The sequence below is a fragment of the Sturnus vulgaris genome, chromosome 8 (assembly GCF_052056855.1).
Source record: "Sturnus vulgaris isolate bStuVul1 chromosome 8, bStuVul1.hap1, whole genome shotgun sequence".
Taxonomy (NCBI): Eukaryota; Metazoa; Chordata; class Aves; order Passeriformes; family Sturnidae; genus Sturnus; species Sturnus vulgaris.
Window position 1 is genome coordinate 14,050,722 of NC_142250.1, and position 27,757 is coordinate 14,078,478.

The window sequence follows — 27,757 nt, forward strand, 5'->3', positions numbered from 1 at the left end:
TGGCTACCATATTCTGTAATCTCTACATTCCCCTCCCCTGCCATGGTGACAAATGCAATCCAGAATTAAATCCAGGTCATTGCCTTTTTCTTTCAAGACAAATGGCAATACAACTTCTAGGAAAAAGACCTTACCTGACCTTGCCTGACCCTTACACAACAGAGGGAGCACACTTATATGTGTGAAGTAAGGGAAATTTGCACATTCTTGATTAATGAGCAGTCTATTTTCACTGACCTAGTTAGAAAACCTTTCCCCCGCTTTGTACATTTTACCTTTATGTGTTTTCATTTTGAGAACAACAGGCAGAAAAGAGGTCATCCATGTCAGCAGGGAATAAAAATTGAGAGCTCCAAGAGTAAGAAATTATAACATGCAAAATGAAAATACTGAGCAATAACTACAGATTACATGTATCATGTACAGACAATTGCTCATCAACAGCATGCAACTCCCAAACACTTATCAAAACAACGATTTCTGAACAATCCTGTGGAAGAGAACTTCTATGGAAAAACTAAGTTACATAAACTGAGTCATCACTCACATCAATATGAACACTAAAAGGCACAGTCTGCAAAGACTTACACAGCTTTAATTTCATAATCTCTTCTTACATACATATATTTAAGGCACAATCCAAAACCTTTAAACATTAATGACAGAATCTTTACTCTGTCAACATCACTACTGCCTTAGGACAGTCTGTCTTAGCAAGAATGAAATGTGGAACACATCTTCCTTGAAAAGAATCAAGGTAAAAAAAACAGAACTTGACAAAACTTCTTTAAAACAAGTCTTAACTAGACACAAAACCTCGAGGCTGCTATTTCTACGTATAAGGAAGTGGGCTAGCCTGAAACCAACTCTGCATACAATAGATATAAAACTTGCATTAAAATGGCACTCAATGTTTATACAAAAGAACACCTTAAATCATACAACTGTGATTATTTGTTTCATAAAACAAACACTATTTCAGCATGATATAAGCAGAAAAGAAATAATGACCTGTCATCCATGGATTGCTGAGGGTGTTATACAGAATCCTGAGTAGATGGCACATAAGCTTGGTATTTTGGGGGGTTTTGGCATTTATTACCTACTACTTTTGAACTGAAGATATGTGCAATATTATAGTTTGAAATGCAATTGCTTTAGAAGAAACAGATAATTACATATTTACTTATGGAGAAAAAAAGATGCTCTGCAGCAAGTACATGAAAATAACAGGTTTTTTTAAGAAAAGCTCAATGCTCCATTTAGTCATTTCCACCACACAACTTGAGTAGGATTTTCCGGTAGTCTCCTGAAGTATCACCCTGAAAAATGAACCCAGAAAAAGAAAAGTTGAAGAACAACTAAAAGAGATGAAGCCACAGCTGCAAAACTAAGAACTTTCCTTCCAGGGACATTTTTGGCTCTACTTTTACAGAAATAACCAGCAGAGTTTACATATACCTAACTGTGGACATGCACACCTCATATTTTCTGAAGCAGAGTTTTGACCAAGTTCAGTCCATTAAATAGATATGGCCTGTTCTGCTTCTGAATGGTAAATTATAATGCCAGATCAAAAGAGGAATGGGAAGAAGAAGCAGTACTGAGCTTTTCCACCAATGTCTCACTCCTTTTTACTCATACATTGGTGGTTACAGGGCATGCAACTACTGTAGAAGAAACATTTGGCACATGCTAACCTCCAGAATGTCTACAGGATTCTTTCCAAAGACCACCAAATTACAAACCCTCAGTGTCCACAACAGAAGGAATAAACAGGGGCTTAACAGGTTTGGCATCCTCATTACAAGGTAAATTAAAGTGACATCACTCACTCTCCTCCAGCTCTTATTATCCTGCCATGGGCCAGGCATCCTCTTTGCTGTTGCTACAGCTCTTAATAGCAGTAGGAGAGTGGATCAACTGCTAAAGAATCTGAGGTTTAGTCTATATGCAAAATCTCGTGCTTTCAAGAGAAAGAGAAGGGAATCCTTTAGAAGATTTTTAGAAGCTTTATATTCTTCCAACATACAAAGGAAGAAGAGCACCGCTGTTACTCAACTGGAGGACTAAGTGGCTCCCACAAGATCATATAAGGAGATTGGGAGAGAGGGGTCTCAGAAACCCCTCTGGACCAACTTCCCTTTCCTTCCTTGGCTGTTACCTTCCTCTCCATCTCTAGTTCACCTAGCCCCCAAGCATAACCAGGTGCTCTCAATCCTCTGGCCCTCAGCCCCCGTTCTCCTGGCAAATGCAGCAATCCAACACATCCAGCTACACTCAGTGCAGGTAACAGCTGTTCAGCTCAAGAGCAGTGTTTTTCCAGCACAAGGCTGTGATGGCAGGGAAGGTAAGGTGTCCAAGTCTTACAGTGATATCTGCGTAGAGGGATTTGCCATACATCCTCTTGTACTCTGCACGTATGTCCAGCAGGTCAACCTCGCTGCGTGACACCATGATCCGGATCAGTGTCCTGTCCTTTGTTCCCGCTCCCTGAAACAAACAAAGCAGCAACATCATGTATTGAAAAGTGTATGATACAGCACTAGTAAAAAAATTAAATGCCTATTTACTACCATAACCCCCACTGATTTAACAAGCTTGAACAGAGTTTGGCCTACCATTTACTGTAAGTTTAATAGATTTAACTTAGTGGTAGGACACGAATTTCTCTGCACAAGAATAGCTCGAAAAAAAGAGGGGGATTGACAGAGGTACAGAGGGATCAAGAAAATTTGGTGAGTTAAATGGCTTAGTTATTTATTTCTGCTAAATTCCCTCCTTTAAAAGTATCGATTTCAAAGAGTTTTAAGCATATTTGTATTTCACCAAGTGGAGATTTTTGTTTTATGTATGGTTGTATTCATCACTCAGTTAAGTTGGATCAACTTTGCTAGATTTTTCCAGCCTTTCATAATAACGACTGCATCCTGTTAGTCATCTGCCCACTGAAAAATGTAATCCCTTCAGCTGCACAGTTCCTTCCCAAGAGCTGTACAAGGGGTTTAAAAGAAACCTATACTGTAAGTTTATAGAACTTGTCACAGACACCTACCTTCATTGCTTTATGTAATCTCTCTGCAAAAAAAGCTGGCGTGTTCTTAAGACACTTAACTGCAAAAAGGAACAGAGGAACAGTATTACAGAAATCAGGCATTCCTCCTCAGTCAGAACTCAGTCATTTTTTGAGTTTATGCAACATAGTCACATGCTTGAATTTTACATAAACATACACTTGATACAATGCAGCTTCCACTCCTTCCATTAGTCACCGAAATTATTTTTAATCCAAACAGTAGCTGCAATGCAGTTAAAGAACCTACACTGCATGGCTCAAAGCAAATACTTCTGTCGATAGAAACCATCCAGTGTGAAGCAGCCATAATGAGCCTTTGAATTCTAATGATCAGATTCTTGTTTATGAAGGGAAAAGAGAGGATGAGGAGGGGGCAGAAGACTTGAAGGAACACATAGGTAGTGGTGCTCCTGGCTTCTTATTTCTAAATTTTTAGGCCATGCATCTGCAAGGGGTGACAAATTCAAGTGCTGCCCTAGTACAAATTAGGAAACCGCCTATGATAGCAGAAAATCTTAGGTGGTTCCTTCTCCTTAAGGGTGAATCATCACAACCCTTATTTTAAAGTCTTATTTTAGCCACAAAGTTCAGCAGGACGCCTGAAAAATTTTTAACATGCTCATTTAGTAATGACTGGATGTTATATTTAATTAGCACAGTTCATTAGATATCTGAAAGAGCAAAATCTAAGTCAAATTACTGTCATGTTAATCAGGATAATGAAAGAATCCTCCATCGCTAATCAGGATTAAAATCTATATATTGATGCAATGTTGCTTACAAGTAAACAATCATGCAAACTGTGGCAAACTACAGAGGAAACAGACCACACTTGACATTTAATAGCATAGTAAGATATCAAAATTCATCACACAGAATCAACACATAACTAAAGGTGTAAACCCAGATACAGTTTTCATAGCAACACACATTCTGTATAGGAAGAAGTACTTTTCTCAGTAGGAAAATGTAGATGAGAGATAAGCAGTTCACCACACAACTGTCAATGATATGTACAATACTATTCAAAAGTGAATGACAAAATGAAATGCATGTTTCTGTCTCACTGTATTTAGCTAACACAACACACTTGCATTCTAAGATGTTTAAAGATGTTAAGTTACCAGTTGTACAATCCAGAAAGCTTTAAAGAAAGCAAAATTAAATATTTTCAATTAGAACCCCCTTTTTTTCTGCAAATAAGGTTCACAGAACAAATGATGTTAATATCATTTACTGATATAGATATACGTGTATATACACATAAATAAAAGCCCCCACGGAATCTATTTAATAAAGGGAGTTATTCAGTGAATATTAATGACAAGCCATGCTCAAAAGACTATTGATTTGTTTGCCAGCTACAAGTCTCAGTTTTGAATCTGGATCTACATGGAGACCTGTCAAGTTACTATGAAGTTCCATGAAGTCAAATGGCTTCTAAACTCTGAGCAGTTTCTTTACCAAGGCAATCTTTTCCCTAAGTTTGGTTTTCTAACAATAGTTTTTGAGGTGACAAAGTTTGAACCCTGGAAAAGGTCTGCAAATGAATCAGGCACAATGAGCTAGATCCAGTTTGGGTCATCAAAAGATAAGTACAGTGACAGCATGGCCAAGCAGAATAAGAAGAGCAGTTAGGTAGTTCACACATGCACAAGACAGGAGCGAAAAAATGAGGCTTTTAAAACTGATTTTCATTTTGCCAAGATTTTGTTACAAACTTCAGTGAAAAAAAATCTGTTGTGGTTGAACCAAATATCCTCTCCTATCTCATTTCCAAGTGATGTAAAGTGTTAATTTTTCCTACTTTGGTAGGAGGTTTTGAGTTTTGTCTATGTGGTTGTTTGAGGAGGTTTTTTTAGTTACATCAATACCATATTCAAAACCAAAGAACAAAACTTTTAAAGCAGGAGCTCTAGATACTGCAGTATATTTACAGTAATAAACAGAAAAAGAAACTGAGATGTAAGGACAAAAGACAAGAAAGTGGTTCACACTTATATCTATAATAACGCATTTTAAATAAAACTATTGCACGGCAACTTGAGGCCTTGTCCCAACCTCATGGAAACAAATGACTGCTTCTGAAGAGACAACAGTAGGCCTGAGGTGAGAGTTTTCACTCCTCAGAAGTACTGGGGGCAATTAAAAACAAAGATTTAATAAAATTGTAGCCACGGGAAATGTGGAAAAAATAACACCTTTGCAATCAAATCTAACATTTATTTCTACTAAATAGAGACAGAGATAACAAATTAGAGTTAATGCTTGTATTTTGCTGGATTTCCAAAATTGTCCCAAATACTCCATTCTCACTGACTCAGCAGTTGGTACAAGTTCACTTCCTAAAACAGTGTCAATTATAATTAATCATTCTCCTAATTTTAACATGTGAAATTTAAATTCTGCCTGAAATAAAAAAACTTCATCTGTTATTCTGAGGTGAATTAAGTGCCCCACTTTACTAATCACAAACGACTTCACAGACAGCTCAACATAAAAAGCAGAAAACCGGAATTACTACTGCTAAGAACACCCTTAGCTGGAGTCACAGGTGCCAGCTGTAGCAGAATAGCAGGAATGAACTTCCAAGGTGGCACATACCTACTGCCAGCATGCCCTTCTCCAGGTCTCCAGACATTTCACGACATATGCTGCTTTCAATGTCCCGGTTACACATCCTCTGGTACTCGCTGAACACTGTTAATGGAAAAGAGAGATTTCAGCTCTGCAAAAGAGGGGGCACTGGGATGTGCTGGATGGCTTCATTTCAATGGCACTTCTCAGCTAGATACTACAGTGAACTCACACTAGTTTGAACATCTCAAGGATTAATAATACTTTGTTACCAACCATTTACCTGTTATCATGCTCCTTCTAGCATGCTGAGATCTACCATTTCCATTAAAGGGTTAGACCAAGAAAGCATGGCAAGCTTTTCAGGAAAGCTTTGGATCTCAATAAAATTAAGAAAATATTCAGGTTCTCATACACAACCCTCTCCTCCATATACCTCACATGCCAACAGCACATTGTAAAAGTTCTATGTAGTTACTAAAACATTTCCACCACAACAGACAGATGTAGCACCTTACGTTTGCAAGTAAAACGAAGGATTGCAAGCGTCTTGCACACACAAGTATGCAAGACTGAAACAATTCCAGTTTTTCAATTCTTTAATCAGAGGGTCATTTGAACAAGTATGACCTCTACCCTGCTCTGATATTTAAGAAAGGTGACTCTTCCTTTTCCTCAGCAGAATTCACCCTGATTTTCATTGGTATCTTGTTGGGCTCATTTTACAGATGGAGGAAATTCAGGCACAGAGCAATGTTGTACATTTTTATCATTACACACAACAGAATTAAGTTATTGTTTACATAGGACAGTTACCTGCTCTAAGGTGGGCCCTGCTTCTCGCACACAGAATGGCATTGAATTTGGATTCATCAGTTCCTAGACGGTTCTCTCCAGCTGCATACAATTCCTGAGGACAGAAGGGAATTCACACTTCATTACTCAGAAAAGTAGTCAGGCTTAACAGCTGAGCTGCAGATTTGCTTCCTAGCAGCCTCTCCTCCTTTTATACTTATTTCCTAGCCTATGTACTACTGCAAAATAGGAGCAAGCAATAAATAGCAACTAGTTCTAGCCTCCCAATAATATGCTATGCTTGCAGTCTTCCTACCTTGCTGATGCGTAAGTGCTCAAACACAAGAGCTCCCGATTAGTAAAGGAGGGGACATTGTTCAAAAAGTACCTGAAAATTATTCTTCCTAGTGGTACTTACATCTAGCTTTTCTTTTATAATTCTAGGTGTGTTCTGGGACGTTCTTGTATTTTGGCTAAGGCACACTATGTAGAAAGCTAAGGACATTACTATTTAAATGATACTAGTACAGCACAATACTAGCACAAAATAACCCAGGGCTTTCCCTTTGCTATGTCGTGAAATGGAACATACAGAAAAAGAAATGGGACAAGCATCACTAAGTCCAAGTGCCCTATTTGCTGCAAAACTCCAGACATCCTTAAAAAACATGCAAAGGCTAATGCAGGTGTTGAACAGTTTAAATTTAATCCACACACATATCACCTCAAATCTCTTTGGACAATTTCTTTAGTAAGCAGCACAATCCAAAACTTGGAAAAGCCAAAGACCTGACAGAATGAGAGATAAAATATCCTATGGACTGTATTCCCAAGAGCTTCATCTCTGTTTTGCACCTACGTAGCTCTAATACTCTGTTGCAGCTTTTCACACCCCTTCCATCCACTCAAACATAAACACTCCATCAGAAGAAGTCACAAGGTATCCAAAACTAGCAGTAAGCAGAATCCACACAGTCAAATTTCAGAAAATTGAGTTGACTATAACTAGAAATGATGAAGCATTTCTACTGACCTGTACATCTCTTTGGACAACAGACATGTCAACATTTGTACTTTCATCTCTGTTTCCCTGAAAGAATTAGAAGATCCAAAAGTGTTACCAGGGGCTTTGATGGGCTACTTTTTTCTTAAATTAAAAAAAAAACAAAAAAAAAAAAAACAAAACAAAAAAAAAACAAACAAACAAAAAAAAAAAAAAACAAAAAAAAAAACAAACAAAAAAAAACCAAACCGAATCCACACCACCTACAAACACACAGCAAACAAATTCCAAAATCCCAGCAGGCAAGTACCTGAGCAAGTGAAATTAAAAGCCTCTGAAAGTGTCCAGACGTGTCACTTTTTATTGCTTCCTCCAGAGTTTTCTTATATTCTGGAAAAGAGGCAGTCATGAATCCTCATTCAACCCTGCTCATTTCCTAAATGCTTACTATAAGTCAGTGATTAAGGAAGAAAAGGAAGAAAATTTTGATGCAATAGATCTAACCTGCTTTATAGACCCTGCTGAGTTCCTGAATATGCTCATTACTGCGGGAAGCTAAGATTTCAATGAGACAATTTTCATCTGTGCCAACGCCCTAAAACAAGCAAAGGAGAAACATTTCAGATTCTTGATTTCTACAACCCAGTGTAAAAGAAATGTAATAAAATTACACAGGAAAAAATTCAGAATACAACCTTGTATAGGAAGTCAAAGCAAGTAATCCCAAGTAAGTCCAAACTTTTAAATAGCAACCAAATATTTTATCAGCTCAATTATTTCCTCTATCTTATAAATTTGTATCTCCTACACAAACCTTTATAGCTTCCTTGATTTCATAAGCATCAAACATGACAGGTGTCTTCATCATTGCCAAGATTGTCCTCTCAAAGTTACCTGATAGCTCAGACTTGAGATCCTTGATCAAATCCTAATGAGAAGGAAAAACAAGGAAAAAAATATGTAAAGATCAAACTTGGCAAAAGCAAGCACCAAAAATACACATTTTCCTAAGAATTCTTTATGCATAAGCACCAGTAATGTACGCTCAAAGTAAAGCTATTCCACTTAACACTAAAACTAGCATAAATGGAACTCTATATTGAGGTCATTATAGTACAATTAAATAGACTGCACGACCAAAGAGTCAAAGTAACTATTTAGCACAGAGACTGCTTTACATGTTTCATCTGCAACACTGCATGAAGAAATCAACTGTGGGTAAAAAGTAGAACTCTGAACTGGCTATGACTTAAGAACCATCTTCCCCTAATGCACCTCCCAATCTTTTCTCCCAGCACTAAGTCTTCTGACTGCCACTGAAGGGATATAGGCTCTTATTTCTTCTTCCTCCTGTTCTCACAATGTACTTACCTTTCCATAAGCTGTTTTGAAGGACAGGATTATCTGCTGCCGTTGCTTGTTTGAACGACTTCCAAGACAATCGATGATCGCCTGCTCATCGGTTCCTGTACACACACACAGACACCACAGAATGAACAGCACCTCATGTGACATTCTGCTTTCTGTCTCTATTTCATCCTGCTCTAAACCCAGCAGAAGGACATGAATGCTTTGAATTAATCTACAGTATCTACTCTCGTGTACAAGCACAGAACTTTGAGCTCACAAACACAGTAAGAATACAAAAGAAAACCTAAACCAAACTCATGATATTGTTTATGCCTACATGAACTGCCAGTAATACTTCTAATAACCAAGGACAATCACATGTGAACTATCCCACTCAGTACACACATAGCAATAGAAAAAGATCAGTGCTGAATGGAGATGCAATTCTACTTTTAACTGAACTGTAAATCTTCAGACTGCTCACCGAATCCTTTCATAGCCTTCCTTAAGACTTCTGCATCCCTCAGAGGGTCAAAACCCGGTGCATCAGTGATCGTACCTCGGTTTCCGTGCTAAAATGAGATCAACAGTGTTAAACAATATAGTGTTAACAGTGTATTAGTGCTAAATAGTGAAATACTGTGGTTTACTACTTAGGAAAGATGATCATTATCAGTCTTCTTTTGTGAGAAAACTCAAACCAGCCCTGCCTTAAGAAATTTGTTAATTTCTAGACACAAATTATAAGAAAATGCAAGATCAAGGTTTGCTGACATTAAATCTGCTTTCCAATTAATTAAGGTTTGATGACACTTTATATATAACTGGCAGTACTTGCTAAAATTAGGAAAGGCAAGATTAATTAATTTGAATTCACATAAAATCTTTTTTCTTGGATACTACGGTAAAATAATTTGTGTCAAGACATTTGAAAAGGTTCGATCTCTCTATTCACTCAAACTTCTTTTCATAACTTGATTTTCAATTTTATGATTGGTTTACACTAATACAAATAAAGAAAATGTAGAGGAACATATATACAGTCACACCTCAAAAGAAAAGCAGTGAATGCTCTTACTGTTACAGGAGTGACTGCAGGCCCTGTACTTCCTGAGTAAGAGGGCATAGATGGGTTCACAGCTGGACCTGATGGATAATTTGGCATGGGCTGCTGCCCTGGGTGAGTTGCTGGAAATCCGGGGTAGTTCATAGGCTGCTGCCCAGGCGGTGGTGTGGGCTGGCCTGGCACAGGGCCACCCCCGTAGCCAGGGTAAGGTGGCATTCCAGACGGTGGATTTCCTCCAGGCGGAGCGTACCCTCCGTACGAGGGCTGCTGTCCTGGTGGGGGCTGCCCAAAGCCACCTGGAGGAACTGGTGGATAACCCCCAGGTGTGGAAGGATACATGCTTGGTGGTATATTTGCCCCTCCAAAGGTCCCTGCCAGGTTGGATGCCTGCAATGACAACAATAAAGCAGGAAGGAGTACAAACAGCTGAGTTTCAGTAACATGTTTAATACAATACAACTTCCCTCCCCACCAACACAGATAGATAGCTCTTTATTTGCAAAAGATAGCAAGCAGGATGGAAAAATCTGCTTAAAACTTTACACAAAATAATCCCTTTCTTTGCCCATGGCTGCCTTGTGTGACCACAAGGGTGCATGGACTTTAAGCAACCTGTGGCTATTTTATGATGTGTTAGTAGTTTACAACTAGCAGGAGTTCCTGGACTACATTTGGAACGACTTCTGCAGAAACTGAAATGAAGATATTCCACTCCACATCAAAATCTTACTACTGAAACTCCTCTTCTAGAGAGAAACCAGAAGTGACATTTAATGATTGCAGCATTGTCAGAAACTATTTGCTGCAGATATTGCCTCCTGCACCCTAGATAGTTTGTTGCTCAGTTTGCCTGCTGGCTGCCAAATCACTTCATTTTATCACTGCCTCAGGAAAACATCTACAATGCAAATATCTTCCTACAAACTGCATTCGTTATGCAGCATAACAGACTCCTGAAGACTGAAGTTGTCAGAAGTGTCACTCACTTCTGCTCTATGAAAAAAAAGAAAAAAAATCACATTGGAAACATCTACATTTTCTTCAGTCAATGTAAAAGGTTTATACTTCCACCTGTTAAACAACAGTATGTGTAAGAGACTGTTGATTCGATATTCTTTTCAAGGACGAATCATTGATATCTTTAATTACACAGCCTTTTTCCTTAATCTGACTGGTCAAAATCCAGGCAATAGGCAAAATCCAGACTGTGTTTGCCCAACGGCTAAACAGGTTAGACAGACAGGCACAGAATTCAAGTGATGAACCTCTCAGTGACAATGCCAGAAACACAACTTTGCCCTTAAGGACATTACAGTGAAACACATTAAATGCCAGCAAACTCACCATTCCAGCCATGTGGCTGGGATTGAACTGGTTGGCATAGCCAGCCACATTTTCCAGACCAATTGGAGGTGGATTTGAAGGGGGTGGATAGGCAGCACCACCCCAAGGACTGCTACCTGAAATCAAACACAGATGTGCTGAAACAAGAAACTATGCCTTTTCAAAGTTCTTACTACTTAAATTTCTAATGTAATGTATTTTCAACACTAACAGGAAAATCAGCTGAAGAGGTGCAAGGAAGCAGTGCAATTATTATAAAAAGAAAAGTCTCACTGGGTATTTCTAGTCATGTTAGTTATCACCGAATCTGTAAGTTTTCACTTAAAACAACTCTAAACCTCTTTGAAGGTTAGCACTCTAGACTGTTAACACCCTATTTCGACTTGAGAACACCTAAAGTACAAAGTTGTCTGGGTATTCCAGTAGGAAGATATTAATTCCACTTACTTTGCTAATTTGAGAGGTGTCCAAAGAGCACAACAGTACATTTACAGACACCAAAGTCATAAAATTTGTCTGAACACAGCAGTATGGTCTAACTCAAGACAGAATACTCTGCTGAGAAATAGGCTTTATCCTCCTAGCTAGTTGGCCTTCTCACTGTACACTGCTTCCCCTACCTGAGCTAGCCTGCCTAACTCCACACTTCACCATACCTGCATGACTCCAGTTCTTTCTTTCTACCTTTCAACAACACTAACAACTGTAAAGTTCAGCTTGATAACCAAGCAGTGGTTGAGTATTTAATAAGCTTTACGTTATTATAATTGCTACCCGTTTTAACAGCCCTCTCCCTTCTGTATGCAACCATCTGCCTAGGAATACTGAATTAAGGATAATTCCCTATTTGTTTGGGGGCTATGGCTATAAGCTGTATGAATGATTTCTCCCCATAGTCATTTGTCTCACTACCCACCTTGAAGACTCAGTATGGACTGGACATTGATCCTTGTAATTTATTGGATTTGGTCAAGTTAAGACCATCTCATAATGCTCTGTGCTTTATTCGAGATGAGTGAAACTGGACCTTACTATATGAGCACATGGCAGAACACACATTAGACAAATCAGAATCCCCAGCCCAGATAAAACAGGACTTAACAAGCAAGTACAGAAAGCTTTGGGGAATCAAGTAAGCCCTCCACAGTCTTGCTTTTCATCCCTCCCGTGTTTCCCCTCCAGATAGGGCCACCACTGCATTTAACGTTTACTTCATCTGAACAACTTACCTGGGGCAGGTGGTGGATATCCACCTGCTGGGGGATAGCCCGGGTAACTCATTGCAAAGATCTGGAAAGTAGGTGTGACACAGTTATTTTCTGTAATGCTTCACTCACCACACTATATAACATTAAGAGGCAACATCTATGCAGTAGCCAGTTACGAAAATTTAGACAGAACCTGCACACTTTGTCCCAGCCTTTCCCTTAGAAATCTCTTCCTGTTTCCTTCTGCTGGACTAATAAACAGATAGCTGAGCAGTTGCAGAGTCATTCCTCACACTCTTTTTCTCATTTGTTGCAGTTGCTACTTACTGCTTGCTCTATTACATTGTTAGGGATGTATTACTTGAACGTGCTTCCTTAACTGTGCCATTAAAACCTCCACAAGTTTCCAGCCTATACAGAATTGTCTTATCAATGAAGAGTAGAAAATCATCTTACAAAGAAGCTATGTCTTCAAGTGAGTAACTTTAAGAAGTTGTTAGAAGGCACCTAAATGCAAAATCTGCACATCTGCAGAAGTGCAAGGTCAGAGTAAGAAGAAGGGATACACCTTCATGCCTACAGCATTGCCATAAAATATGAAGCGTTTACTGATAGGATAAGATCCCTAGGACAAATTGGGTCTCTCAAAATGGATAGTGCCTCTGTCAGCACAGAAGTGCACAATGTCATTAGCTGTCCAAAATAGAAGCGGAGGTCAAAAAGGAAGAACAGCTAAATGAAGGACAAAATGAAAACTAGCTTCCAGAATACAAAGGCCTTATTTTAAACAGAACAATTACCAGGAAGAATGGTAAAAGCAACTATGAAGAAAATATCTATAATGAGTGTTAACTTCTTGAGGGTTATTTTTAATGACAAGTCCCAGTCTATTTTCAGAATTGCTGTGTAAATTATCCCTTTCTCTTTTTTCCCCCCCCCTCTTTCCCCTAAAGCACGATCTTTTGCATCTGGCATGTTTTGCTGTGTTTTGAGTTTCAGCTGTGGAATTTTGTTTTGGATTTGGTTGGCGGGGGTGCTGTTCTTGTGAAATTGTTTTCATTCTGCATGATCACATTAACTTCCCTTTCAGGTTTGCATTGCACAGCAACACTGAAATGGAGAAACCTTTTTTTGTGGTTTTGTTTTTTAATAAGGAAATACAATTAGGAAATATACTTTTATATAATAAACAATTTACTTGGAAACTGTTAGGACTTCGTGCTGCACATACTCATTTAGATTTAAAGAGAGAGAAATGAACTAACAGAAACTGCAAAAGTTATAACCCTACCTTACTTCTGCTCCAGTACGTAGCATCTAACAGAATTAATAAATAAGTGAATGCAGCTTCTCAGCATTAGAAAAGCAATGCCTGCTGTTACCCATGCAAAGACTGACTCCAAAGTCACGAGGCCGAGAAACAAAAGGCACAACACGTATTCTCCCTCTGCTGCTGGAAAAACGAGCAGGCAGCTTCCTCCCTCCTGCCACCTGGCCACACAATTGCCAGAGGGAGCTGCCGGGGCCCAGGCCCACGGTGCCTCCTCCGGGCAGGTACCCCAGCATGGAAGTGCAGAGAGGCCAGCAGAAAAAAATAACATTAAAAAACCTCAACAGAAGGCAACCTGGCACACTTCAGAGCCTCTCTAATTCAGAAATGGGCTTTACATAATAAAGCATGGAAAAAAAAGTAAGAACAATTATTACCATGTCATTTAAAAAACAACCAAAGAACCCCCACAAGTTAGATTCTTAGCAAGCATAACATCAATGTGTACATTTTTATATACAAATCATTACAACACTGAAATTAGTGTTATTTCTTCAGGTACAACCATAATTATATTTTTAGTTATTTTTTAGCTTTACATGTAAATACAGTAAAGACAGGGTACTCAAAAAAATCATAAGATGCCTTTTCAATAAAGTTTTAGGTAGAAATTTAAGGCAAGAAATTTTTTTTCTTGTCGTAGAGGGTGAGAAGCAATGGGATAGGTTTTCTTTTTCTTAGCAAGGCTGTTTGCTTGCTTTTAATCTCATATAGAACGCTCATTTCAAATTGGAAAAAAACCCAACATTAAAAGAGCCCTTTGGCAATGAAAGCTGAGGTTGAGAAAAAACAGCCAACTTCAGCAACCTGAAAAAAATGTTAGTTTCTATTTAAAAAATGTTCCACTTGCTTCTTTTGAACACTGTATTTATCTAGGGCTTTTCCAAAGGGAAATTTTCCCAGACTGGTTTGATTCCAGGCAAACTAGATCTGCAAACACACCAACTTCTCATGTTGAGAAACTTCCCTGATCACCACCTTTTCTGCAGCTCATTTGAGCCTCTGTTGGCCAGTACTCTAACTTTAGAAACATAAACACAGAAAGTTACCTTTCCCAACCATTCCCTCAACCCAGCCTTCATTTCATCTTCCACACTTTCTTCTGCTACATTCACAATATTTTACTAAAATTGTCTGTGATGAGCAGCACTTGCCTGCTGATAACAAAGGAGTGACACAGGTGAGGGAACAGAAGATGTGGAAACCCACCCTGCTCTACAAATATTGCGTGGGAGGATACAGGAACAGCAAGGTCTCTGTTTGCTCAGTCATAAAAAACGTAGTGCACAAGACAAGGGAAAAATCCAAACAACCAAACCACACACGGAAAGAGGGAGTGCCTCTCCCCATTCCCAGTATTCAATCCCAGATGTCCACCTCAGAGCTCTAAATAAAGACCTGAGGTTTTACTCCCACCGTGAACATTGCTATCATGCTTCACTCTGCAAGCTACAAACTGTTCAGGCTCTTGAGCATTTTCCTGCTGATTGGCAAAGCTAAGAGGGAACAGACGTGCTCATAAAAGATTAAATCTGTGACAGACTTTCAACAGGAATCTTGAAAATACACTTCTGTAAGATACAGCACAGAAGAAAAGGACTACAACTCAAGAAATTTATAACAAAAATACAAATTCCATGATGATGGCAGAAATAAAGACGAAAACTTCAAGGCTGCCAGAAAACTTCTGTTTCAAGGCACAACAGCAATAAGCTCAGCCACTGCATTCACACCCATTCCTGGAATTTATTTAGTGGCTGCTGTTCAGGCTCCAGCTATGCCATGGTACAACAATTTGAGGACAAAAAAGGATGAAAAATTTTAACTTTTATTCGTTCAAAATTATTTGTTCCATTATGCTCTTTTCACAGGGAACACCGAGTAAAGTTAAACCCTTGGCCTTGACTCCTCCACAAGGTTAATTACCAGGATATAGTAGACAAAGCAGCCTGAAGCTATAAATTACAGTACCTGCTCTGAGACTGATCCCTGATTGTGAAACCAGCAGAACAGAATTTATCACCTTACAACATGCTGTCGTTTTTCATCAGATATGAGCTGAGGCATCCACCACTGTGCTTTTCCAAGACAAGGACAAACCACAGTCAGCACTGAACCAGCAAACTGCTATTTTACCAGCATGAGCAAGATTTATCTTTGACTCATGCACTGCAGCATGCAGGTTGTTCTCTGCTGTATCAGTTGTAATATTTTTCATCCTGACAGATAAAAAGTCCTGCAATTCTGTTTCTTCATTAAGTCTTCTGTGTTATGTATGTGACTCCTGTCTAGCCTTCCTTTCACTACAAAAAAAGCTAATTTAGTAGAATGGGTTTATCTTCCAACAGGGCTGAGTTCATGCCACCCAAAACTCAGGAAACCTCTTCTACACAGATCTTCTCACTCATTATTCACCTTCACAAACCTTTACTGGACTTCATCCAACAACATATATTTAAAGAGTACTAACACATCATCCACTTCCTACCAAAAAAAGCTTCCTTAACAAAAAACCCAAAACAACTCACAGCTCTGAATAGATGGCAGAACAGAAACAAACTCAAATGTGAGGTTTTTTTAAACACTTTCCATTTGAATTGCTTGCTAGTATTACTACACAGGAACTCTGCCAGTTTTGATGATCCTTCTAATTCAATATAATAATTTTTTTATTACATAAAATAATCTAGCACTTTTTGACCTCCTGTGGCAAGGGGGGGTATGGGGGAAGAGCATCAGAAAGGTAGCACTTGCAAGCTTCAGTCAAAATAAAATAGAACTGAAAAGAGATGCCATGCCCAACAAAGAAAAGCTGAATGGGGACACACCCGAAAGCCACAACCGAGTTGTAAAAATGTTACTGAGAACGCTCCTGTAACCTTCCAGTGACAGAAGCCCTAGTACTTACTCACGGCTTCAAAGCCCAAAGAACTTAGTTGAGCTGCATGGATTTTCAAGATTTATGTGCAGCAAAAACCTGAGTTAATTCCAAGAGGTCAGTTTCATTTTGGATCCCTACTCTGCCCTAATGCAAGTGCTCCCTTTTGTAGCACTTTCTTCAATACTCTCTTTCAATTATAAAAGTACACAGTAAAAAGATTTATGACAATACAGACAGACACCTTCCAAATAACAAAACAAGCAAGAAAAAAAAACAAATTAAGGTTATGAGATGTTTGAAGAAACAATGGAATGAGGTTGTTCTATTTCAAACTCATAACTTGTCACAGAAAATCATTTGTTGCAAAAAAAAAAAAAAAAATACCATAAATAGTCTGAACTGTATTCTATTAGTCAGTCTCAGCTGACTAATGCCTCAGAGATTTATACTCCTCTATTTTAAGTTCCACCAGGAAAGAATAAATTTTTACATCCTTAGAGCAAGTCAGAATATGTAAATACCAATTACTCCATGAGCTACAGCAATAGTGTAGTATTCAGTACTCTAAAATATTAACTAAAAAATATCCGATTGTTCATTTCACACCAGCAGTTTTTAATTAGCCGCTGTGCCCAAGCCTGAAGCGCAGAGCCAGGGGGTGGCCCCGCTGCAGAGGCAACAGGAGCAAAAGGACGACAAAAGGTTCCCATCAGGTCTGCAGCTGCTGGGGCTGCAGAGGAGGCCAGACTGACACCAAGCTGTTCAAGTGACAGCTCCCAAAGCCAGGCACACTGCAGCAGCTGCATGGGACCTTGGCTAAACTCCTCATGGATATACCCTACACTGTGAATAAACCTCTCTGCTGGCAGCCTGGGCACTCCCCACATGAACAAGAGGCACTTTTCCCTGACAGTGATGACTTTCACACTTTCTGCCAGGGAAGGCTTAGTCATTCAGCTGTCCAGCAACACCGGGATGGTTACTACCCCTCAGTGAGCAAATGGACAAACATTCATTCATTCCAAGCTATAAGAACTTACTCATTTTCAGCAGATTAATTCTTTCCAGGAACACAATTATTCAAAAAACAATTTAAGAGTAGTAAAATAGAGAGACAGGTATTTGAAAGCAAACATAAACAAGGAATGTGAAAAGAAAGCAAGACCATAGCCTTCAAATCTAGTCTGTACTTGAGATCATAAAGCTTTAGTTCTTAAAGCTTACTACTGAAAAGTATTTTCCCCCCTAAATCCTAACATTTGTAAGATGCATTTCTAGCTAATAGAAAACCAAGTGTTTTTAAAACACTGCCAAGCATAGCCAACAACCAGTTATTTTGACTATAGATAAGTACACTGTTTACTGAACAAGTGCAAATTCCCAAGCTTAAAGTTGTTATCTCTAGCAATAATAAAAGGGATATTTACCATGTCTGCTTCAGACAACTTAAGCACCTAATTCAGAACAACACACTAAGTCAAAGTTCAAAATCAGACATGCTTTTTTAGCCAAGCCAGAGTTCTTTGAGGTGTAGGAATTAATTATAGCAAGTATCACTTTGCATACATGTTGACTATATGGCTATAGCAAAGTTTAGCACAAACAAGAGACCTTCAGAAGCATTAAAACTCATCTGGATCTTTAATATGGGACTGATGTCTTTGACAGTTCTTAAGCCCACCAGAAGTTAGGATCCCAAAGCCTGAATTGGAAGCCCACCTCTCCTACTGGTGAACACTTTCTCAATGCCCTCAAAAAAAACCCTCACCACCCACACTTTGCAGTAAAAGAAAAACAAACAAACAAACAAAACAACCAAAACAAGAATTCCAGGAGACTTTTAACCTTCCCTCACCAAGTAAGACAGCATATTCTCTCTCAAACAGACAGCACATAAGGGAAAAAAGGAGGCAACATCTGGGAAGAACTTGTTTCCCTCTCTTTGGAGATCTTAAACAAGAACATTGCTACTGACCAGACGGCACAGTGAGACTGCACTGCACAGGGAACAGCCAGGTAGTGGAGCTGTGTGGGGCTGTGCTTGTTTTATCCAGTTGCCACAGTCTAACGACTGGCACTGGTCCACAGCCAGAATCTGTGAAAGCTGAATAGTATGGGTACAATTGCATACATACAAACAAAAAACGAGCTGTCAAGCAAGAATCACACAAGAAATGTGATAGAATTATCTCTTAGAAGGACACCACTGAGTCTCAACTCTGACCCACAGCTGACTCCAGGTTTACCCTATTCAGGATCTAACTCCTCATCAAGATTCTCTAGTGAGTACTGATAAAATCTGGAACAACACAGAGCAACAATGGAAGCAATACACAGTAAATACCTATCGCTGTTCTTAGGTTTGCTTATCTACTTTACATTCTTCCCAGCTTGGGGAACTGCTTGAAGGAAATTCAGCATTTATATCAACCACACCCGCTTTCAAATCAACTGGCAAAAGTAAAGGGACAACTCAAGTTTCAAACAGGTGAAAGTGCTGCTCACTGAGGGGTAAACACGCAGCCTTTTTCTTTCCATTTTTAAAAAAAGTCTTTTGCTACATTCAAGAGAAACTCAAAACAAAACACACCGCATACAGCTGACAAGTCCCTGTCCTTATTTCCAACAGTTAACATAAAACACTTAAAAAATATATCCAATAAGAAGCATGGTTCAAGCTAGTAAACATAAATGTATGAAATAAACAAAAGAAATCACACTGGTGCCATTACTCAGTTGAATATTTAATGTAACAGAAGTCTCCAACCAAGCAATTTGAAGCTGACAGAGACATTTCTACAAACGATTACATAGAGGCTTGGCTAAAAATAAAAGAAACTTACAGTTTGTTCAAAAGCCCTACTATTTCTGTAGTCACAATTAAACCATCTGCTGTTTTCAATTATATCACTGCTTTAACTAGAGCTTCTTTTTATATATATATACTTACACTGCCTTCACAGAACTAGAATTAGGTCAGCTCTATCTTGGCTCTGATTAATGCAGTGCTATTGAACAGACCCTATGGAAGCTTCATCTTCCAAAATTTGCTAGAGGTCTAGGAAACAGCATCTCCTGTAAGCTTCAAATCAGATAGACATTTTGGCTTGATTTTTTAATAGCAGATCAGGTTATGTATTTTAAGTTACCTAACACTATGTCTTTAGCATTCTAACTACATAAATATCTCCATGAAATAGCTCCATCCCACTGCTGGTTTTGTTATATCTTTTAGCGACTTTTGACATTTCATGGAGTTTTCAGTCTAACAGTTCAAAATTTCTGGAGACTACAGATAATAAGCTAAAGAAATGACAAATTATGTGAATAAATGTGATGGCTACTCCAGAAATTTTAAGTACAGACAGACATTTTGGGCGCTTACCTTATCCTAAGTCAAATTATTATTATTACAGGCAAACATGTAAGCAATGCTCAGTTCTAGTTATCTGCTGCATCAGTGGGAGGAGAGTGGTCCACATGACTCTTAGAGCAACTCAAAATACAGGAAATTACAAAAATAGCCATGCTATGGGGAAAGCATTCATACACTCAGGCTTTTCAGCAACCATACACTTGCACTGGTTTTGTATTGTTTCTGACGTTACCGTGGGTGTTCCTGTAAAGCACTGACTCACTCCACAGAAAATAACTGTATGCTGGGGGAGGTATCAGGGAATGAACCTCCCACCTCCGATAGCAGCTGGGCTTTCCGGTACATAACCCTCGTAATCAGCTCCTTCATCAGAACACGCTGCACCAGCACTTTTCCCTTCCCTCGCCCGTCTGTTTTCTCTCCACACCTTCAGCCCCAGTGCCATCTGACCCGTCCTAGGCTGAGATGCCTTCCGTGCTTCTGCCACTCCCCTCACAGCCTTATCTCGACACAGCTCCTCCTTAACAGGAAGAAGTTTCCAGGAACTACTATAAATATATTTTAAAAGAAAAATATATTCCACAGAAGCACTCCCTTACTGCCCGGAAACAGGATGGGGAAAAGAAGGAACTGCTGTTCTGAATATGGAGATGTTTGTGCTGTCTTCTGTCACACATCCAGCTACAGCATTACAAGAGTTTGAAGCGTTTTGGTTTTAAGACAACTAAAGTGACTTGAAGACACTCGGACACTTAAGTGTCTTGACGACATTCGAAGTACGTGTGGTATAGGAAAAGGTAAAGTACATTACGAGCAGTTTAGAGAAAGGGGCCTTCGGGGAGAAGAAAAAAAAAAAAAAAAAGGCACTGCGTAATGGCCAGCCTACCATCTTAGACTGCTTTCTCCTGACAACTGTACACATCAACATTATAAACTCAAGTTAAACTACGGACACGGGCAAAGGGCCGAACTACAACAGCAAAACATGCCCCCTCCTCCGAAACCCCGTTTCCCCAGGAAACAGGCGGTGCTTCCTCCCAGCCGCAGAGCTGCTGCAAGCCCTCACCTCCCCTCCGCCAGCCCTTGAGCTGCTGCCTGTCACCCCGCGGGTGTCCCGGCTCCCGCCGCCCCAGGGTCCCGTCCCCGCGGGGACACGGGCCCGGCCCACAGCCCCGCCCGGCCTGGCCACACCGGGCAGCCCCGGCCCCGAGCCCCTGGCCCGTCCCGGGGTCGCGCCTACCGCGGGTCCTGTGGAGCCGCCGCTGCCGCCGCCCGCCCCAGGTAGTCGCTGGCGCTGCAGGGCGGGGCTGGGGAGCGGCAGGAGGAGGAGCCGCTGCGGCCCCGGCTCACTCCGCCCGCCCCGCCGAGGCCTCGGTGTGAAGGAGAGCCGGGCCCGGGCGGTGCAAAACTTACGGGGGGCGGCGGGCCTGGCCGGCGGAGCGCCGTGAGCCCCGCGGGGACAGCCCACACCAGCCCCTGGGACAAACCGGCACCGATCTGGGGACAGCCCACACCAGCCCCTGGGACAAACCGGCACCGATCTGGGGACAGCCCACACCAGCCCCTGGGACAAACCGGCACCGATCTGGGGACAACCCACACCAGCCCCTGGGACAAACCGGCAGCGACCTCGGGACGGCCCACACCAGCCCCTGGGACAACCCGCACTGGCCTGCGCCGGCCACGTGTGAAAACCGCACAACAGGTTTGACCAAGAGGCGGCTTCAGCAAGAGGCCCGTTTTATAAAAAAACAAAACACTCAGTAAAAAAGGTAATTCCACCCGTCACATGAGCAGCCTAGGCATTCCCCAAGAGCACGGCGTCGCCTGCGGGACCGGGTGACACGGACACGGCAAAAACAGATCCAGAAGCTACGGTTCTAGTCAGTGTTGTAAGCGTTCAGCGCAACATCGGGTTTAAACCCGAAACCACCCCTGACTGTTCTCACCAGGAGATTTCAGAAAACATGCTTGCCAGACAAGGTGGTACAGAAACCCCCATTTCGTATATAACATACTTTTACTTAAGTAAAATTCCACAAAAAATCAAGAGGAAGGAGATTGTTCGTGTTGTACTTATCTAGTACAAGCAGTAATAGCTAAAGGCGTCAATAAACATATTTTTTTCTTTTTTCCTACATGCATTCTTTAAAGATGAGTGAAGTTGCTCACATGGAAGCATTTAGAGGGACAAACCAAGATAATAAAAACGAAAAATAAAAAGGGCTAGCGTTTTCCAATTAAATTTCTTTTGCCAAGACACTAATCAAAATAGCAAACACAGCATTATCTAACTGAATCACAGCATTATACAACTTGGGTGGGGAATTAACTTGACTTTGCAGCTGGGAATTTTGTCAACAGGTTCCAGAACCTCCTTTCCAACACTTGCTTCTCTAATATGTATGCTTTTAACAGGCAGTTTCATTTAGAATGAAACTAATTTGGATAGATTTGTTCACACTTCTTAAAGCATCCTGTTCAACCACCAACAGCTTTCAGTGGAGTGCCTGGGCTTTTTCTCCTCCCTACAGCTTTCACATACCACAATGGCCAGTCATTGAAATACAAAACTGTGATTCAACTAAAGATAAGAAATTGCCATTTTCTCCTTCTCCCTCATCACAACTTTAATTGGCACCGCAGAGGCCAAGGCTGCACTCATGGGAAATAGCTGCATTTAAAATGGTCTAACACAGGTGAAGAGGTATATTTGAATCTAAGAACAGCTGTGGTGGTTTAACCCCAGCCAGCAGGCAAGCCCCACACAGCCTCTCTTACTCCCTGACCAGCAAGATCAGAGAGAGAATAAAAAAGGTAAAAGCCAGAAAACTTGTGGGTTGGGATAAAAACAGTCTAATAGGAAAAGCCATGCACGCAGGCAAAGAAATATGAGGAATTAATTCTCCAATTCCCATGGACAGGCAAGTATTCAGTCATGTCCATGAGGGAAGACTCCATCACACGTAACAGTTACTTGGAAAGATAAATGCCATCTCTCCAAATGTCCCCCTTGTTTTCATATACTGAGCACAATGTCATGTGGTCTGAAATATCCCTTGAGGTCAGTTGGGGTCAGCTGTGTCCCTGCCTAACTTTTTGTGCATCCCCAATCTCCTCACTGGTGGGATGAGAAGCAGAGAGGCCTCGGCTCTGTGCAAGCCCTGCTCAGCAATTAAAAAAACATCTCTATATTATCACCACTGTCTTCAGCATGATTCCAAAATATAGCCCCCCACTAGCCACTGTGAAGAAGATAAACTGCATCTCAGTCAAATCCAGCACATTAGCTTATTGTGGTTTAGCACAAATTCTAAATTTATGCCGAGATTATCTTAAACTTCACTGATAAGGATGTATCACATTAATAGGCAAAGCTAACCATCAACACAAGTTCTGATGCAGAGTGTAGCCTGATGTTCACTCTGCAGGCAGAGGGAGAAATGAAGATGAGCCCAGAGTAGCTCAGGTGGAAAGAAGGCCAGGGATCTTTGTCCTCTGAGTCTGCTGCTATTGCTTCTCTTGGGAGTTAAATTCCTCTCACCTGTGTCAGCCAAAAGGGGCCACATTAGCTCTAACACAAGAGTTCTGTTAACCAGAGTGACTTTGACTGAAACAGGTTAGGAACCATTTAGAGGAGCTGCTACTCCCATCAGATGAGGACATAGTGACTTCTACAAAGCATTAATTCTTCTCACACTAGGATTTGGGGAAAAAACCAAACAAACAAAAACAAACTCATATTTCTATAACTTTAGAACTACTATTTTTTCATTTAGAAAAGCCCTTTGATGCCCCTCAATGCCTAGGCTGGAGGGATAGTATGAGGAATCTTGTACTGCTGCAACCAGCCTGGTATTCATTCCAGACCAGGTTGTGCTCATTTGAAGCCAATTGCAATCTTCCATGGGTTTAACCAAGGTCTAGATTTGGCTGCCTGCTATGAATCCCTCTATTTATCCAGGCTCAGTGACTGGAAGGCTCACATCTTTGATGCTGCATTCATAAACAGAAAACTGGACTAGCTATGGCAGCATATGAAATATTCTTCTGACAAAGAAATCATTCTATGGAAACCTCACTACCTGCCATTTTGAGACAGCTGGGGACTGAGACATTTACTTAACATATTTTATTTCTGAAAATTTTTCCACAGGAATGATAACTTCTGAGCCCATGCTTTTTGGGACCTTTGGCTGGACTAAAACCTTTTTCTTGCAAAAACTGCTATGGACAGCACATGTACTTGTCACCATCCACTTCCAGAAAGCCTACCATCAAGTTTTAATATCTTTTTATTTCTCTGCCTCTTGAGTTTTAATATTTAAGCTGGTATTTAACCAGGACAGAACCCCAAAGAACCATATGCTGTGCAATTGAACAGACGTTTACTTTTACTCATATAAAAAACTGTCACTCTGTATTGGCATTTCAAACAAAATTCATACGGACAGTGATGCCACAGTCAGAAGTGAAGCAGAAATGAGACCTAGAATCCTTGGTGTTGGGATAGGTGAGAATTTGCCTGTCATCTCAGGCATAGTCATACTGTTTTTGACATTGTGCTGATACTGACCCAGTAGCAATTGAAACAGAAGCCTTTGTGGGAGAACCCACAAAAATCACAGCAGTGTTTCCTGCAAGCACTGCATTTTCCTAGTGACCCTACCAAGCTTATGAGCTCCAGCCTTGTAGTTTTCCAAGTGGGTTTGTGCCATTATAACACGCAGACCAGAACTGAGTGGTGGAAACCAGTACAACAAAACATCCACACTGATTTCACAGGTACTGTCTTCTTCATTTTTCCATACTAGTTTTACAGTGTTTCATTTCTATCACTAAAATATTCCATTGTTGAAAACTCAAAAAGAAAAAACTTGAGTGTTTACACATTAAAAGCAAGCAGAAAATACTAAAGAAAACATAAAATAAAATCTGCAAGTCTTTCAGACAGTCTAGGAACCTTGAGTATCAGTCTGTGTGAGAATCATTTTTGGGAGTTCTAGCCTGGAACCCAAATGGTCCAGTTCACCCCAGAGGTTTCCTGCATGAACTTGATTAGGTTCAGATCTCTGAAAATACAGATACATACAGCCTACATTCATTTTGAGCCCTAAGGAACGGATATACATCATTTGTGAACTCACTGTCTTATGAAAAAGGGTGTTCTTTCACAGTCATGCTGGGTTGAATTCACTTTTTTACAGTCCTATTAGTTGATGGAGATTTTAGAAAGACATTTGCCTGAATCCTTTCACTCTGCTTTAGTCACAAAAGACATTGATCTTCCTCCTTGCTTTTTTACTGCTCCTGAGCCTTCTGTAGGTTTTATACTTACCTTTTTTTTTTTTGAACATGGTTTCTAACTCCATCAACTTGCAACTCTTCTATGCACTTGTTTTCCTTCGTCACAACTGGGCCTTCAGTTAAACCAGATCTCCTGCAAGACAATATAATGTATTTGGATTTGCCTCTCCTGCTCGTTCCTCCACAGGTTCTTTGTACATGCTTTGTATATGTATATTGAAGATAACAAGCATTTGATGGTAACAGCATTATCCACAATCTATGGTACACTCCTGAGAAAATGTTACTGCTTAATATCCATTGCTTGGAGGCGGGCTTAGCAGAAAATACTTCTGCACTCCAGCTACATTTCCCCAGTGCATTTGTGTTGTAACAGGAGACTGCAATGCTTAATGTCTGCATTGCCACTAGTCTGGAGTAAAGGTAATACAGCCTAAGGCTCGACTTGCTGTATGTATGAAGAATGCAACGCTACAGCCATTTCATAACTGGGCCAGAACTTGTGATGGACTGTATAAACGATGTTATCAAAGGCTATCTGCCATAGACCTAGGTAGGTCTCTAGCATAAAATATTTTTTTGTGAAATAATTTTCTTGCATGTGTCTTGCATTTTCTCCCAAACCATCATGCTGTGAGCTTTGATCTGTGAGGCTGTCAATCTGAGTATCTTCCGTTGTTACTAAAGGCATTCAAATTAAGAGTGAATTGGAGTGTTGAGCATGCATTTGTATGTAAACCATTACCCTTCACATGCAGCAGAATATAGCCTTGAAATAAACATTTTCATCAAGGAGAAACAGATGGAAGTGCTTTAGTTTCCATTTTGTATTAACAGAAACGTCTCATTAAACTCTTGAACTGTCACAATTGGATAGCTCTGTGTTTTCCTGATTGGTGGGCATAGCCTGGCTGACTTTGGTGGGCTGACACTTTGCCACAAACACTCACAGAAGTCACTAGTTCACCCCTTTATGGATCAGATTTTCTACCATTTGTTTAGATTTCCTACTTTGCATTCTATCTTGTGCAAACCTGAATTCTGAACTCCAATCAACCTTTAATTCTAAGTAACAGAGTTAGCCAACAGGAAAAGGAACTCACAGAAACACATTGAGCTGGCCCTGGCACACACACACTTCACCTACACCTGCAGAGGTTAAACTCCCAGTATGGGGAAATGGATTAATATCTTCTAGTATTTTTAAGCACTGCTGAATGCAATTCAGTTGGTTGACTGGGAACCCCATCTGAATGCATCCTGGATGAGTCATTTATCCCTATGTGTCAGCTGTGGCAATTTGTAATACCATTCTGAACTGATTGCTTCATTATTGTAAATGACGTTCCAGCCTCACAAAGTTTCTGGGTGGAACTTAATATGATGTAAACACAAATACCTACCTAATTTTCTCTTCCAGGAAGTAGAAAGCAAAGCAACTCTGGCATTGAGTAGTATCAAGGAGTTTCCAAGCTATTAAGAGAAGTCATTACTATAGGGTTAACCAAAAAGTTTTATTAAAGAGTGATTTAATGATGATAAACAGATACTAAACAATGACAACAAGGTGGTCAAACACTCTACTACTTACCACACATCTAATAATTAAGCTAGCTTGTGTAGAGTATGCTTTAGATTTAACATAAAATGTCACCTTGCTGTATGTTCCAGATGCCAGCTAAGGCATCTCCTGACCTTGAGGAGTGGCCTTGGGAGGCACCCCTGCTCAAGGGGAGATCACCACGTGCAGCCACTGCCATGCAGGAAAGCTCAGGCTCTGGGGCTGCACATATCTGTAGTGTAAAATGATTTATTTATAGTCAAGCTCCTCTCTGGTGGCAGCCATAGAAGTTTTAGATGTGTCTGGTCTCAGTTCAGGCTGGTCTTGTTAACTCCCAGTAAGACCCAAATTCTTTAGGTGAAGAGATAGAGCTTAGCATGATTTCTCAAGGTTTGCACAGCAGGGCTGGTTTCAGCCAAGACTATTTGTTGGTGATGCCAACAATGGTGTACCACTGACTCAGAGCAGGTGTGCCTATTAGACCATAAAATTTGGGAAAGGATTTGGGAAAGAAATATCTCATTTCTTATATTCCCTCACCTCTGATGTAACTGTTCATACTTCTGTCTCACAGCAATGCTTCTGTTGTACTCCTAATAGAAAAAGATGGGGTTTGGAGTCACTCATAAAACTCAATTTAGTCTTGATTCTGGCTTTGACATCTTTTAGCTCCTCCCATCAGGTCACGAACCCACAGCTTTTTACCTTTACTGTTCTATTCACTAGAAGTGAACCCTCTCCTGTATCTTCTGTTCTGCTCTCCTCACCTTTAAATCCTATATCAGAATATACCATATTGAACTATGCTTTTTTTCCTTCATCTTCTATATGCCACTCTTTCATATTTGTGTGGTAATTCTGTGAAGAAAGGAGTGCCTATAGC

The 27,757-nt window shown here is 40.3% G+C and overlaps 1 protein-coding gene across 5 annotated transcripts; it reads right to left on the reverse strand.

Annotated features, from left to right (window-relative positions):
• Positions 1 to 575: 575 nt before the first annotated feature.
• ANXA11 (annexin A11) lies at positions 576 to 21,573 on the reverse strand. 5 transcript variants are annotated; one of them, XR_015805124.1, is made up of 16 exons: positions 21,247 to 21,573; positions 12,441 to 12,501; positions 11,212 to 11,327; positions 9,880 to 10,254; positions 9,286 to 9,373; positions 8,823 to 8,917; positions 8,266 to 8,379; positions 7,956 to 8,046; positions 7,762 to 7,841; positions 7,482 to 7,538; positions 6,470 to 6,563; positions 5,681 to 5,776; positions 4,201 to 4,220; positions 3,056 to 3,114; positions 2,371 to 2,493; positions 576 to 1,322 (listed from the first exon to the last, which is right to left on the reverse strand). XR_015805124.1 is itself a non-coding variant. In XM_088168896.1 (15 exons), exons 2-15 carry the CDS (start codon positions 12,490 to 12,492, stop codon positions 1,263 to 1,265), a joined length of 1,500 nt encoding a protein of 499 aa, XP_088025022.1. In that variant the 5' UTR covers positions 12,493 to 12,501; positions 21,247 to 21,573; the 3' UTR covers positions 576 to 1,262. The 5 variants fall into 5 exon arrangements, 3 of the variants coding, with proteins under 3 accessions (XP_088025022.1, XP_088025021.1, XP_088025023.1); XR_015805123.1 differs by lacking the exon at positions 21,247 to 21,573 and adding an exon at positions 20,322 to 20,538; XM_088168896.1 differs by lacking the exon at positions 4,201 to 4,220.
• Positions 21,574 to 27,757: the final 6,184 nt, after the last annotated feature.

Coding starts and splice junctions, on each gene's coding strand:
- ANXA11 (XM_088168895.1), bottom strand. CDS start 20,375: ATGAAGGAGCTGATTACGAGGGTTATGTACCGGAAAGCCCAGCTGCTA. Junction 7,842..7,955: donor CAGCAGGGTCTATAAAGCAG/GTTAGATCTATT, acceptor CCTCTTTTCCAG/AATATAAGAAAACTCTGGAG. Junction 3,115..5,680: donor GAAGGGCATGCTGGCAGTAG/GTATGTGCCACC, acceptor TCCTTTTTGCAG/TTAAGTGTCTTAAGAACACG.